Source organism: Sinocyclocheilus anshuiensis, unplaced genomic scaffold, assembly GCF_001515605.1.
Source record: "Sinocyclocheilus anshuiensis isolate Anshui unplaced genomic scaffold, SAMN03320099.WGS_v1.1 scaffold315, whole genome shotgun sequence".
NCBI classification, from domain to species: domain Eukaryota; kingdom Metazoa; phylum Chordata; class Actinopteri; order Cypriniformes; family Cyprinidae; genus Sinocyclocheilus; species Sinocyclocheilus anshuiensis.
The window spans coordinates 1,403,559-1,419,130 of NW_015548210.1; the positions used below are offsets into that span (position 1 = coordinate 1,403,559).

A 15,572-nucleotide genomic window follows, 5' to 3' on the forward strand; every position below is an offset into this window, starting at 1 on the left:
ATGAAACTGGGCTGACCTTTGGGTTTACTGGTTGAGTGCCTTATGTGCTTGTTTGCATTACACACATTCACACAGACGGGATTAGCTTTTCCCTAAAATGTATAATTCTTTTAAATTATATATATATATATATATATATATATATATATATAGTATATAAAATTGTATTTATTTATTACAAATATTTTTTTTTACTAATTTCATCAGCATTAGTAAAGGTCACTAGCAGGTGGTGCAAAAAAAAAAAATGAATGCAGATTCATGACAACTGATTCGTGGCATCTGTTTATTACTTCTTCCATGGCAGAAAAGCCTACTACTTGAAATTTAAAAAAAATAAATAAATTTAATCACACTTTATATTAAGGTCCAATTCTCGCTATTAACAAACCATTAACTAACACTTTTGCCTCAATAAACTACTAATTTGCTGCTAATTAATAATTAGTAAGGGAGTTGTTAAGTTTAGGTATTGGGAAGGATTAGGGATGTAGAATATGGTCATGCAGAATATGTGCCTTATAAGTACTAATAAATAGCCAATATGTTATTAATAAGCACTAATACGCAACTAGTTACTAGTGAGAATTGGTCCCTATACTACCCATAAGTTTTACCATATATTTAAATATACATATTAAATATTTACTTTGTTTAACTGCATATCTTTTGACCAGTAATGCATTGTTTAATTAATTGAAATTCTCGGGGTACTTTCAGCAAATATTTTTTATATTTTATCTTTAATTTTTTTCGGAATCCCTGACATAGGGCTATGCAGTGATTTACTAAACTAAGGCAAAAGATTTACACTGTCTGACCTGTCCTCCCCGTTAAAAAGGACAATCATGAAAATGACAAAAGTTTATTAATTTAGTTTAATTATCTTTAATTTAATGCACAAACAAATATCCACAGACAGCTGTTTTCATTGTAAATGCAATATATTATGGCACTTCTGCACTCAAAAAATATTTTGGCCTAAATTTAAGATTTATCTATTTGAATGGCACATAAAATGTCCATCCATATGGATTAGACAGTTTTAACTTAAACTAATAAACTTAATATAATGCATATGACTGTGTTTTAAATCTAATATATTTCAAAGCTAACCATATTTTAACCATGTTCATATATTTTAATTGATTAAATTCAGTTCTTTTCACAAGCAATTTGTGCAATAAATGCATTTTGAAAATAATATAGTTTAAATAAAATAAAATACATTCAAATAATTATTAATACATTATTTTTTAGAGTGCAGAAATCTTACCTGATTCTTACCTGGCTGTTTCATTTATGTATGACTGAAAAATATACACCACATTAAGTCTAAAATCCAAATGGGTGGACATACAGCACTGTATTTATATGCACTTCAAATACATAAATCCTAATTTGGGCCTAAATATTTTTTTGAGTGTGTAAAGACAAATAGATAACTTTATCAATAACATCTTTTCTGTTAACATGTCTGTTTTACCGTACATCCAAAGAGAGCAAATTTGATAAATTCTGTTGTTCATAACAAAACTGATTTTTTGGTTGTTTTTTCTTGCATCGGAACCACCATATTTCACTGGAATACTTCACAATACATATTTAAACAAAACATAAAAAAACAGTTACAAATCACAAGAATTTATTCAGTTGCTTCACATAGAGGAAATCATTGTATGTTTGTTTCTATTAAAACTCTACAGAACATAATATTTTACAAAGTGATCACATTAATTCTAGACATCTCTCTAAAGGCCTTTTGCCTGCTCGCCCACCGGCTCACAATCATTCTGATCTCCTGAGTACGTAAACAGTAGATGAAGGGGTTTATCAGTGGTGGAACGAGGCTGTAAAGCAATATGAGAAGTATCCTGAAATCTCTACTGATTTGGATTTGCAGGAAACTGGCTATATACACGGCACAGCGAGGCAAGTAAAACAGAGCGATGATGGAGAGCTGCGTGCTGCAGGTGGCGAAACTTTTCCAGCGACTCTGAGAGCTCGACAGCCTCATCACAGACGCTATGATGTGACAGTAAGAGTAAATGATGAAGGCCAGAGGGAGAAGGAGCACAAGTAGGGCCACGCACAGGGCCACCAATACCTGCTTGCTGTTTTCAGCACAGGATAGGCTGGTAATAGAGATGTGGTCACAGTAGCATTGGATGATCAGTTTAGGGCCGCAGTAAGGAAGCTGTTGAGTGTGTAGGGTGGCTATTGTGGGAGCAATGAAGGCAGTTACCCAAGCCGTTGCGTTTAGGATGTACGTGATGCGGTTAGTCATAACAGTCTGATATCGCAGAGAATAACAAATAGCCACATAGCGATCGAGGGCCATGATCATCATTATCAGCGAGTTTAGCGTCCCAAAATAGTGAATTAGCTCCATTTGAAAGAAGCAAGCATGGAAAGGGGCTGCTCCCGCATTAAACCAGTACCTGGCTATGATTTTAGGCAAGGCAACAGTGGAGAAACACATATCAGACATTGCCAGGCTCGCTAGGATGATGTACATGGGCTTCCTGAGGCTCTCCGAAGTGATAAACAGCACCAGGAAAACCGTGTTACCTGCCACTGTGGTCGTGTAAACGATAAAGAAAATGGCAGAGACAAGGCCATAGTAGTCTGGATGAAGTCCAGGGAAGCCCACAATGATAAACTCAGTGATAGTAGTCCAGTTCTTCGGTAACATGTCGCCAGATCTGCAGAGATTATAGGACACAAGTGATTAATATTGCCATATAATTTTTATATAGTCTGAACAAAATGTTAAAGATATTTAAATAGTACAATTTAAAATGTTACCTATAATATTAAATATTATTAAATGTCAATTTAAAATTCATTGCACAAATTTGGTATTCCAAAGAAAGCCTTAAAGAATCTTTAAAGAAAGTAAAATGGAATAAAAGAAAATAATAAAAGAAAATGTACAGTATGTCAATAAATTCATTATCAATAAACAGCAAGACATTCAACATTAAGACAGTGAATATGCACCTGTTATGTTGACTCTGTGCTCTAAATTAAGACAAATACATTATTGTGTATCACTTATATAGTGTTTGCTGTTACGTACAGTGTGGTTGGGACTTTTTTTTCCAGATGATGACAGGGTCAGGGTGGCTTTAGGGACTGAATGTCAGTCATAGCTCATGAACTTGCCCTTAATCAAACAAGGTGGAAAAAAAGGCCTCAAATCAGACCTCATACCACTTCAAGCTCTGCTGCCATTGAAGCATGACAATGACATGCCAAATACTAAAAAATATTTTTTATCAGCACAATTACAGAAATAAAAAAAGAATAATTTTCACTTGTTGTCTCAGCCATCAGGACTATATAGGCTACGTATATAGGCTAGCCGGAAATAGTTATTTGTATTTATTTTTTATTATTTTAATCACCGTAGCTTCGCCGTTTGTTTAAACCAGGGGTGGGCAAACTTGGCCCTTTCAGGCCACTTTCCTTCAGAGTTTAGCTCCAACCCTAATCAAACACACCTGAACCAGCTAATCATTGTCTTCAAGACTACTAGAAGGCTACAGGCAGGTGAGTTTTATCAGGGTTGGATCAAATCTCTGCAGGAAAGTGGCCTGGAAGGGCCAAGTTTGCCCATCACTGGTTTAAACAGTGCTGAGGTTATTGAATTATCAGTAGACACTAAACCAACTGAAATGTCATTACTTTAACACAGGTTTTATAAAGCTACTTATGAAATATATTATGATAGGAAGTATATAAGTAATTATCTTCTCTCTTAAAGTTTGTGTCATCAAACTTTTCCTGACTGTCATCAGATCTCATGGGGTTTTCATTGTTTTTGAGTGTCAGTATCTACATTGTCACTCATCTACTGGATTCCTCAGTGTAAATTCTCTCAAGTTTGTTTTCCCATCAGTCCATACTCTTCAGGGTCTGTCTAGTGTCTCTAGAAAGCAAATTAAGGGCATGTAGCAAATATGTTGACACTCTTCTGACAAACAACATTGACAATGTTTATGGGACGTTACATGGAAACCCTTGACCTGAGATCTCTAATGTCTCCCTCAGTGATCTCCCCTTTTCTCAAAAACACACAAACATCAAACTGTATCAAATATTCAAATAATAGTGAATTATTTTAGACTATAACCTGCTGTCTCCACTAACATTTATGCATGCCAAGCTTGTAATAGTACTATATTTTGTAAATAGTAAAACTAAAATGGGCCCAAATATCAGCTCATACATCATGGGGTAGTTTGTCATATAAGAGACTATAGGCAAGTCACTGGTCAATTTTGAGATTTAAAGCTATTTTGCTTCCATAATATGTATTCTTTCAGACTAGTGATTTATTTGCATCTGTAGATTTCAAATACAATGCATATAGTTATTGTCTGTTTTCTTAAAATGAATTTTTTTCTTTCCTTACATACACCAAACTTTACAGTTTTATATATACAGCATATATTCTGAAGGTCTTTTAGAGAAGGATTTGTTCATATCATTCACCTGATTTAGATAACATTTTATTCCAAAAAAAACATCTTTCTGATTTATGGAGTGATGAAAAGAGATACAATATTCACTCTGTAAAACCCTTTAACTCTAATATGTCAACAAAAATGAAAATTATGAACCTGGCTTTGTCTATTGTTCAGAGTTCTGTTCTGGAAATGTATGTAAATGACTGCATATTTAATTAGACAATGCCTAATTTACATATTTAAACATGATACAAAGCAATTGACTTAATGTACTGTGATCAATCTACTGGGACAGTATATGATATCTAGTTACAATATTTACCCTGTAAATTCTGTTAAAATTAAATTAGTAGTCCAAAGCATATAGTATATTTATTGAATTATAATCCCCCTTCAGCCTCAAATGCTCAGTGGTGCCAAGCCACTAATACACTGATGATATAACCGAATAATAGATTATTGGCTCTGTTGGGAAAACAAAACATTGTTTGTGTCCTGTTTATTAACACCCCTAATATATTCACTTGAGATAACTTAGCAAATTGATGGTATTTCTACAGCATCAGTGCTTGTAGTTTTGCTCTGCTATATGCCAAATACAGCAGCATCTGCAGCCTATTTTTCAGACATAAGTGTTATTTTAATGTATTTGTCTGCCTCTGAAAGATTTCCTTCTTATCAGCTGTTTATCGTTAATGCTAAAAAGTTTAGTATTTACATTTCATGGTTCTGACTGATACTCTAGTACTAAATGGACATTATATTGCGTTTTTTTGGCAGATAAGCTTTGTTATAAGTCTAAGGAACAGACCTGCAACTTCTGAGCCCTCATTTATCAACAGTGCGTACACACAGATGTGTATGTAATGAGTGCGTAAGCACAGTTTCACACAAAGTGTGTGATCTACCAACTTGTACTTATATGTAGGAATGTGTGTAAATATAAGGACAAAACATAGAACCTTTTCTACGCACTGTTGATAAATGAGGCCCCTGGTGTAAATAGAGGTGTATGCGTGTTGTTATTGTTTGTTTTTTTAGTATTAAAAATGTCCTGACCCATGGCAAAAATATATATAGATTGGCTTGTAGAGGCTCATTGATCATAGTATTTTCCTTTTTTGAGTGAATTAGCCATTGAATTTAAATTGAACCCGTAATAATAATAATAATAATAAGAATAATAAGAATGTTGTTGTTTATTAAGAAGAAAATTAAATCCCTAAGTGAATGAAATGTTATACATGTACATATATTTAAGTCTTTTATTATTATTTTTTGGGGGGATTTTATAGTTTTTAGAGCCTAACACTGTAAATTGCCATCTACTTTTAATGTGAAAATACTTATTTTTGTATAAAAAAAGAGTCTGATTGCATTTAAAAAACATGACTATGTATACGTTTTTGCACAACTTTAAATCATATCATAATTACTGTTTGACTGAAGTTTTCATCAGAATTGTCCACTGGGTGGCGCAAAAACTATTTTAATTTCACCAAAAAAAGTTTTGTTCTTTGTACCATATCTCTACTTCAGTGTTAAATTACATTTTAAATCCAGTCTTAAGCCATATTTATATTTTGACCTTTGTTTTTATTTTGATCTTAATAATTAATGAAGAAGGTTAAAGGTCACAGACATCACAAAGACTACTTGGTTTGAGTGTCATTATCTACATAAATCGGTGTTGTCACTTATTTACTACATCACTCAGTGGTAATTCTCTGAGGTTTGGTTTCCCATCTAAACAATCTTCAGGGTGTCTAATGTCTCCAGAGAGCAAATTAAGGCCATGTAGCAAATATGTTGACACTTTTCAGACAAACAGTGACCGGGATTATTGCACATGGTTACGTGAAAAACATGACATCAAACCTCTAATGAGTTTCTTAATGAGCACCCTTTCTGTCAAAATACAAACATCAATGCCCGTTAAGTAAGAAAATAACATGTAGATGGTGTAAATAATGTAAAACTATAAGCTGCAGTTTTCATAAACCTAATCAGGCATTTAGAAATATATTCAAATACATCAGCCTTTGCTTATGTTTTAGTGATTTGCTAGCTTTTGGCCTTACCATGACATGCCCATTTGTAACAAGGTTTTTAGGCCAAACTGGGCCACAGTATTGCAATATATAGAAATGAGTTTTCAAATGGTACCTTATATGGAGACTGCACTAAGTGGTAGATAGATAGGTGGAAAGATATGTGGATGGATAAATAGTATTTGTATGTGGAGATTTTTTTTTTTAATAAAAACTGCATTTGTAATAAGTGTTATAAGTAATACGTATTATGAATATAATATTATCAGAAGGAGTCTTTAAATCCCTTTTGGATGACATTGCTTGCTCAGGTGCCCAATGGTGTCAAGGGTTTAATACACTGATGATCTAAGTGAATAATAGATTGTCATTAATGTCTCTGTTGGGAAATGACTGAAGGAAAATAGTTAATTTATTGTTTAATAATACAGTGATCATCTTTTCTGCCCTATTGTATGTATAGCCAAGTGAAACGGCTTCTTACAAACAAACAAACAAGCAAAAAAAAAAAAAAAAAAGAAATGAGCAAAGAAAAAATTGATTAAATGCTAACCTCGGTTGCTGTGGGGACCGGTTGGGTGAGTACATCCCTGCATCTGAAGGCATCATGTTAGGCTGTGGACAGCAGTAGTTTCAAAATCTGTACAGTGTGCAACAATGGGGTTCTGGAAATAAAAATGTATTTATGTATATGATTTTGCTGAAGTCATCAATCTTTATTATTTTAAATGTTATAAGTTTAACAATGAATTTTTGTCGAAAAAGTACCATTACCCATGATTCTGCCAAAAACCTCCAGTCAAAAAATTTAAATAAGCAAATTGCACCAGAAGAACTCTTTAGTGCCTGTCCATTTCCATGAAGCACTGCAAATAATAAAAAAACATGTTCTGTGTGAACGGCCCACATGTAGGCTATTTTGCAGTATAATGAAATTATTAAAGCATTTCAAATGTATTTTTATTAGATTTTTTATATATCCCTTACATTATTGTATGTACTCTCTATCTTTAGATATTTGTACAAACAAACTAATATTTATTGTATCATACATGACACAACAAATCTGGCAAAGTATGTATGTAGTTACAAAGAAAAAATATAATATTTTATATTATATATTTTTTGAACATGTTTGACAGTTTTATTCTGTGACAGTTACAGAGAGCTCTAGACTGTCTGTTGTACATTAACATTATTAATAAATACTGTCCATTTACACCACAAAATATTAACACATCTATGCATTAGCTTAATTTCTAACATGAGCAAGAGTGTCACAAAAGACATTAATAAATGCAACAACAGCATCATCACAATCAGCTATGAGAATTAACTAAATAAACTATTATGATAAAACCTTTAACTTATTTGGTGCAACTTTTATGCGCAAAAATACATCTGCTAATCGTTTCTTGATCTCTTTAGTTCTGGTGCAATAAACTGTGGGGTTTACTAACGGAGGAATTAGAGAAGCGACAATCAATATTGCATTTCTCTCTGTTAAAGTTAGAACAACTCCTATTCGAGTTAATAATGCATGAACCATTTTTGGTGCATAATAACTAAACAAGACAATAAGGTGACTCAAGCAAGTGTTGATCATTTGCCTTTTGCTTGCATTGTTGGACAGTTTGGTCACACTGTAGGCCAGGACAGCATATGTGCACATAATAAAGGGAAACTGCCCACAGAACCACCACAGATTAATCATTGCAGGCAAGAAAAAATAGGGTTCAGGATTAACACAAGCAGCTCTGATCATAGAAGGATAATCACAGAACACATATCTGATGACAGGCTGACAGTATGGAACATTGTCTACCACTGATGTCAAAACACCCATTAAAGTGATAGTAATGAGCCAAGTCAGAAAAATGAACAGAAATGTTCGTGAATTTGTTACAATGCTGTGGTATCTCAATGGAAGCCTGATTGCAATAAGTCGGTCAATTGCCATTAATGTCAGAGCCATGCATACTGTGAAATCACCAAGATGATAGAAGAACATCCTTGAGATGCAAGAGTAGTATGAAACCGTTTTAATCTCAGCCAGCAGCACTGAGATCATGGTTGTGCAGCAGGTAGAGGAGAACATTATGTCAACAACAGCTAGATTACAGATTAATATGTACATCGGTTTGTGTAAATGTCTGTTAGTCGAGATGATACACAGATTGATGCTGTTCCCAAGCAATATGAGCATGTAGGTTATTAAGATGAGGAATCCGAGGAGCTTTTGGTTCTGCAGGTGATCAAATCCAGTGATTATAAAGCCGTCTACATTTTTCACAGTATAATTTTCAGCTGCCATTTTCAGTCCACTGCTAAACAAACAGACGCAAGTACATTAAAATACACTATATACAGGTAACAAGTCAAAATCAATCATAGCCTTGATGTACTCGTATATACACAGAAAAAAAGCTCCTGTGAAGGAAGATGGAAGAAAGATGCAGACAGTTTCTGTAACGGCAAGGTGATGAAAACTCTGAAAATTGAAGTATAGTTTCAAAAGGAATACAAAAAGCGTTTCAGTCATTGTAAAAAATAAATATAAATAATACGTAAAACATTTTCTAAACTTATTCTTCTGGTTTTCCTCCTTAAATCTATGGAAATGCTAGAATTTCTAAACAATGAATATTTAAAATAGCATACAAGAGATTCTGAGATGTTCCCTTTCATTAAGATAAACAGATGCATGACTGATGTTCTGCCTTTTATATTTTATTGCATGACTGCTTGTACCTCGTGGTTACCTAGCAGCGTGAAACTATGTTGGTTGAGAATGCCATAGAACGTCTATAAAACAAATCCTATTTATTTTGCAAATACAAACAGTTTGAGAATTACAGCAATTACAACTTGATGTCATTATTAATCATCAGTAGCCTGTTTGTAAAATGTGGTTCTAGCACATATAGGATATTTTTGTACGTTTGCGTAGACACCGAAGTGCTTATTTTTAAGACAGCATCTAAAAACAGTACTTTACAGACATACAAATCATTTTAGGTCTACATTACTTAGTAATAGATGCCTTCTAATTATAACTATAGCCGCCGTTCCACTATCTCCGACAAATGACAAGAGACAGACCCAAAGTCGTTAATTTAATTGAAGAGTAGTATGGGAGCTTTGTGGAGTTTCGACAATATGCGTATGTAGAAATTTCGGGTTTGATTTGAGCTTCGGATGTTTTGAAATGACTTCTGTGACTACACCGTATGTGACCGTCTGATTGAATGTGATGTATTATAATCAAAACCCTGAGCATTGTCACACTTTGCTACTTAGGAAGCACGCTGGAGGCACGAGTAAAAGAAAACAAGCTTTTAATCCACGGTACACTGGGTACATCAATACTGGGGACAGCAGGAAACACATCAACGTAACGAGTAGAACCGACAAAGGAAGACTACACAGACTGAGGCTAATAAACACAGGGGAATCAGGGGAACACAGGTGCATGGAATCATACTCAAATTAACACAATAATCACGAGGAGAAACTGGGTCACGGGGAGCAAAACACACACAGACAGTCCAGAATCCTGACATATCGCCCCCCTCCTGGAAGGTGCGCCCTCGCACCGTAGAACAACAGAGGGGGGGGGGTGATGGGTGGGAACTAAGGAGGAGGCTCAGGAGGAAGACGGATGTCCGGGAGGGGGCCGGCAGACAGAGTCCTGGGAGGAGACGATGGAGGGAGGAGCCAGGGAGGAGACAGGAGGGGCTTGGAGCAGGAGGAGCCCAGCTGGACCCAGGCCACAGCCATAATGTCTACCCACGGTGGAGCTGACAGAGGGAGGAGCCATGGAGGAGGAATGGCCACCGACTCCAGGGGGCCGACCAACGGCGGCGGAGCAGGTGGTGGAGGCGCCCGAGGTGGAGATGGAGAGCAGATGAGCCAGGGCAACGGGGAGGATCCGGAGGTCCTAGGCGGAGCAGATGGCGCTGGCGACCGACGCGAAGATGTGGATCCAGGAGGCCACGGTGGAGCCGGAGCGACCGAGGACTGAGGAGGAGCCAAGAGGATGAAGGAGCCTGACGGAGCCGGAGGGACGAGGCGAAACCAGAGGAGTAGAGACCCGAGGCGCAGGATGGTCGACGCCAGACCAAGGCGGAGCCGGAGGGACGAGGGAGCCCGGCGGGAGGGAGCTAGGAGCCATGATGGAGCCGATGGGTCAATAGGCCGAGGCGGAGTCCGGGGCTTAGAGGCTGGAGGCGGAGTCAAGGGAAACTCCAGACATAGCGACGCTGGAGGATGGCAGTCCCGCAGCGCTCGCACCACATAGATGGTGGGCTGAGAGCGAGCAGAGGGGCTGCCAGACGACAGCGGAGGAGGAGGCAGGAGCGGGTGGGAGGGCAGGCATTCATTAGCCTCTGGGCATTCGGGGCTAAACTCTGGATCAGGAGCCCCCTCTAGGCTGAACCTGGGAACAGGATTGCGCTCTGGAGGAGCGGGCACTGGAGGGCACTTTCTAGGAGCAGGCACTGGAGGGCGCTCTGAACTGGATTTGGGGGCTGGAGCCCTCTCCTCTTCGTTTTGGCACATATGCCGCACCATACTCAGCTCACCCTCAGCCACGGTGCAGGGTGCGGAGCTCCTCTCCGCGCTCACACCGTCCGCAGCTCTCTACCTCGTGGCGGGCATTGTTGCCGGCTCACACACCTTGACTGACGTCGTCAGCAGCTCTGGCTCCACGGCGATCCTCAGCTCTGTTGCTCTCTGCGGCGATGGCTCGTCGGTCGCGGCGGGCTCCGGCTCTTCGTCAACGGTGGGCTCGGGCATGCGCTCCGCGCATCGGGGAGATGGTGGGCTGGGCACTGGGTCGGGAGTGGAACTGGCGAGAACAGGGACGGGGATCCATTTCTCGCCAGAGTCCACTCCACGAAGGCGGCGAATTCCGCTCGAGGACCATCTTCGGACGACGGCGCTCTGCACGCGGTGTTCAGGCTTGTGTCATAGAACGCACTGAGCGTGTCGTCCGGGTAGCTGGTAAGTTCGGCGAGGGCCAGAAACAGTCTGGTATGGTCCTCGAGCGAGCGCTCCCCCTGCTCCAGCAGGAGGAGGAGGAATTCGGGGTGAAGGAGGGGATCCATAGAACACAACGGAAACAAAAGACTGAGGGAAAAAACACGGAAACAAAAACGGAGGGTAGACACACAGAGGTTACTGTTTTTGGGTCGGTTCTTCTGTCACACTTTGCTACTTAGGAAGCACGCTGGAGGCACGAGTAAATGAAAACAGGCTTTTAATCCACGGAACACTGGGTACATCAATACTGGGGACAGCAGGAAACACATCAACGTAACGAGTAGAACCGACAAAGGAAGACTACACAGACTGGGGCTAATAAACACAGGGCAATCAGGGTAACACAGGTGAATGAAATCATACTCAAATGAACACAATAAACACGTGGAGAAACTGGGTCACGGGGAGCAAAACACACACAGACAGACCAGAACCTTGACAAGCATAAGGTGAGAATTACCAGTATTTTTCCACTTTAACGTTATTCTGTAAAAACTATATATGTAAAATGCCTGCTATGAATAATTATGGCAGAAATAATTATTTAAAAATTATTAAATCATTATTTACATTGATTAGTCCTGGAAAACCTATTTTGTTTTTGTTTTAGATGTATTGGAGGTTATTTATTTTGGTTTGTGTATATATTCATACATTATATTCATTCGAATTGTTCATTGTATCATGGTGAATAAGCAGGTTGTTTCACAACCAATTAGAAAGTTCTGTTCGACTGCCACTGGGTGCGACATGCGATAATGCGCAGTCACATGACAATAGGGAAAACTATTTAGAAGCTATTAGCATTTTTTGAAATTACATTATTAATGGTTAATGGCTTCATATTAATGGTTTATCACTTTTGACTAATAGGTGGCACTGTTACCAAATTGATGTGGTGTGGTCAGTGTGAGGTGACAATGAAGTTGACATGAAGTTTGGTGCCAATATGTCAAAGGAACACGAAATCCATAATTTTTGCCAGCATGATGTGAAGATGATCTCGAATTTAAGTCGAATTTGGTGAAATTTGGTAAAATTGATTTTGGTGAAAATCATACAAACAGTCTAGGAGGAGTTCGAAAAAGTAGGTTTTTAAAGAAAATCAAAATGGCGGACAGGAAGTTTGGGTGATTATGGCAAACTTGGTATCTATGTTCTTGGCATGATCCAAGGAATATATTGAGACCAGTATTATTACAATAGGCGAAATGAATCAAAAGTTATTAGCATTTTTGGAAATTTCATGTCACAAGTTGGTGCTGTCCCAAATCTTTTTGAGTACCATAAGGGCATGGTGCTGTAGACACATACCGATTTTCGTAACGATATGCAAATGTGTTTGTAATATATAGCATTTTATGGCAAACTTCAAACTGGCCAACGTCTAAAATGGCCAAATTTGGGTAGGTTTCGACTCGGCATGCTTATCAAATCTAAAGAGACCAGTTTTGTGATTTTTGGCCAAACCATTCAGAAGTTATAAGCCAAAAAATGCATTTTCCATATCTCTTGACAACTAGGTGTTGCGGTGCTGAAACTGTGCAGGTAGTCTCAGGTCATGGATGCCATAACACACACCAAGTTTGGTTTGAATATGACAAAGTAATTCGAAGATACAGCCTCACATTCTTTTTGGCAGGCACTTCAGTCAAATTCATTTGGGTGTTATTTGAGAACAATGTGACTTGAATCCCATAACTTTTTGCCAGCATGGTCTGAAGATGATCTGAGCCAATTTTGGTAAAAATCAGACAAACCCTCTAGGACGAATTCGAAAAAGTAGGTTCCATTTCGAAAGGGAACTCCACGTTGCGTCCTCTAGAGGGCGCTAGGGGAACGCCTCCAGCGTGACCGGTGTCTGAAGCATGAATGAAAAAACGACAATGAACTTGACATTGGCAGGCGGCAGCCTATGACGTAAACAATAAAGCGAGTGCGGGTATAAAAGAGCACCTGCGGAAAACGTCATCCTCTTCTTTGTCTTCAAGCCTTGTGTACGGAAGCACATGCGTTTGACTCACGAGTGATAAGGATGCGCTCAATGTTTGCATTCGCGGAACTACTAGAGCAGAGGTCTGTACTTGAGTTTTTGTCAGCGTTTGCACGAGCGCGTTTGCCTCTCGAGAGAGTTGAACAAGCTTAATGCGATGCATTCGCGGCGGTTTCTGTTCTTGCCTGATTCTTGAGAGAATTTAGTGTTTGAACAGAGTGTGTTTGGCTCTCAAGAGAGATATAGCCACGCTGCGAGATGTGATCGCGTTGAGAATGCCTGTATGACTGATTCTCTTTAAGAATTGAGCGCCTCTCACCCGCGTTTCGGGTCTCGCGGCTGCCGAGGCAGTTAATCAGACCGATCACGGGGATTGTAGGCGGGGCATGGAAGGAATCTGACGAGGAGTGCTTTCTCTTTCAGAATTCCTTTTTGTTTCTATTTATTTTACAGAATAGGAACTGTGTATAATGTGGGATATCTACATTATTGGTGACGGAGGCTCCTGACTTGGTGTAATAGCACGTTTTTTGAGTTGTTAGGCTCTTGTTTGAACCTCCTCTGAGCCTCCTCATCCTCTCAGCCCAGGTACATGTATTTAGGTTGAGCATGGTTTCTGCTATGCTGAGCACTCTGCTCCCTAGTATTTTTGTTTTGCAGTTATTTCAGGTTGTGAGGCTCTCTGTGAGCCTCCCTGACCAGCTGTTCTTGAGCCTGGTAGCTCCCCTCCCTTTGAGGGTCGCTATGCTGAGATCACAGTTCCTAGTGTTCTCTCAACAGAGCTCTGTGGCTGTTAGGTTGTTAGGCTCTTGTGGGCCTCCTTGATAAGTCGCTCTTCAGGTCGAGCTTTCGAGTACTCCCCTCACCTGAGGGTCTTTGTACTGAGTACGCTGATCCATAAGGGTGGATGATTGCACTCCCCTCGCTTTAGAGGGTTGTTACGCTGAGTGCTTGCTCCCTAGAGCTCTGTTTCGCACCCGCTCTGCAGCTCTCCGCTTAGGCAGTATTAATGTGTAGGCTCTCTCTCGAGCCTCACTAACTTTCTCTAGTGTTGAGTGTAGCTAGGTCTCCTCTCATTCTGGAGAGTTGTTGTGCTGAGACCTCCACTCTTAAGAGCCCCTCAACTAGGGTTGAGTGTTGTTAGGCTTCCTCTCGTTTAAGAGAGTCATTCTGCTGAAGCCTCCACTCTGCAGAGTTCCGCTTAGGCAGTATTAATGTGTAGGCTCTCTCTCGAGCCTCACTAACTGTCTCTAGTGTTGAGTGCAGCTAGGTCTCCTCTCATTCCTTAGCGCTTAGGCATGCGTAGGCTCTTTCTTTTTGAGCCTCATTAACTGCCTCTAGCGTTGAGTGTAGACAGGTGACAGGTCTTAGTGAGTAGTTTTGCTGAGACCTCCACTCTTAAGAGCTCCTCAACTATGGTTGAGTTTTGTTAGGTTTCCTCTCGTTTAAGAGAGTCATTCTGCTGAAGCCTCCACTCTGCATAGCTCCGCTTAGGCAGTATTAATGCGTAGGCTCTTTCTTTTTGAGCCTCATTAACTGCCTCTAGCGTTGAGTGTAGACAGGTCTCTCATTCAGAGCTCCGTACTTTTGGTGTGTAGGCCCTTTTTTGTGAGCCTCACTAACTGTCTCTAGCGCTGAGTGTGCTGAGTGTACCTCTGGTTCTAGAGAGTCGTCATGCTGAGGCCTCCACTCTTTAGAGTTTCTCTACTAGGGCTGAGTGTTGTTAGGCTTCCTCTCGTTTAAGAGGGTCATCCTGCTGAGGCCTCCGCTCTTTAGAGCTCCGTCTTTGGCAGAAATATGGGTTCGTAGGCTCTTTCTTTTTGAGCCTCACTAACTGCCTCTGGCGTTGAGTGTAGCTAGGTCTCCTCTCGCTTTAGAGAGTCGTTATGCTGAGACCTCCACTCTTAAGAGTTCCCCTACCAGAATCGAGTGTTGCTAGGTTTCCTCTCATTTAAGATAGTCATTCTGCTGACGCCTCCGCTCTCCAGAGCTCCGCTTAGGCAGTAAAAT

The 15,572-nt window shown here is 39.5% G+C and overlaps 2 protein-coding genes across 2 annotated transcripts; both read right to left on the reverse strand.

Annotated features, from left to right (window-relative positions):
• Positions 1-1,717: 1,717 nt before the first annotated feature.
• On the reverse strand, positions 1,718-2,695 carry LOC107653707 (olfactory receptor 1-like). Its single transcript, XM_016440500.1, has one exon. The coding sequence runs from the start codon at positions 2,693-2,695 to the stop codon at positions 1,718-1,720; it is 978 nt and encodes a 325-aa protein (XP_016295986.1).
• A 5,179-nt stretch (positions 2,696-7,874) lies between these two features.
• LOC107653708 (olfactory receptor 10G4-like) lies at positions 7,875-8,840 on the reverse strand. The gene has a single exon (XM_016440501.1). The coding sequence runs from the start codon at positions 8,838-8,840 to the stop codon at positions 7,875-7,877; it is 966 nt and encodes a 321-aa protein (XP_016295987.1).
• Between the last annotated feature and the right edge of the window lie 6,732 nt (positions 8,841-15,572).

What these genes read in the sequence shown, in the direction of transcription:
- LOC107653707 (XM_016440500.1), bottom strand. Translation starts at nt 2,695, where the DNA reads ATGTTACCGAAGAACTGGACTACTATCACTGAGTTTATCATTGTGGGC.
- LOC107653708 (XM_016440501.1), bottom strand. Translation starts at nt 8,840, where the DNA reads ATGGCAGCTGAAAATTATACTGTGAAAAATGTAGACGGCTTTATAATC.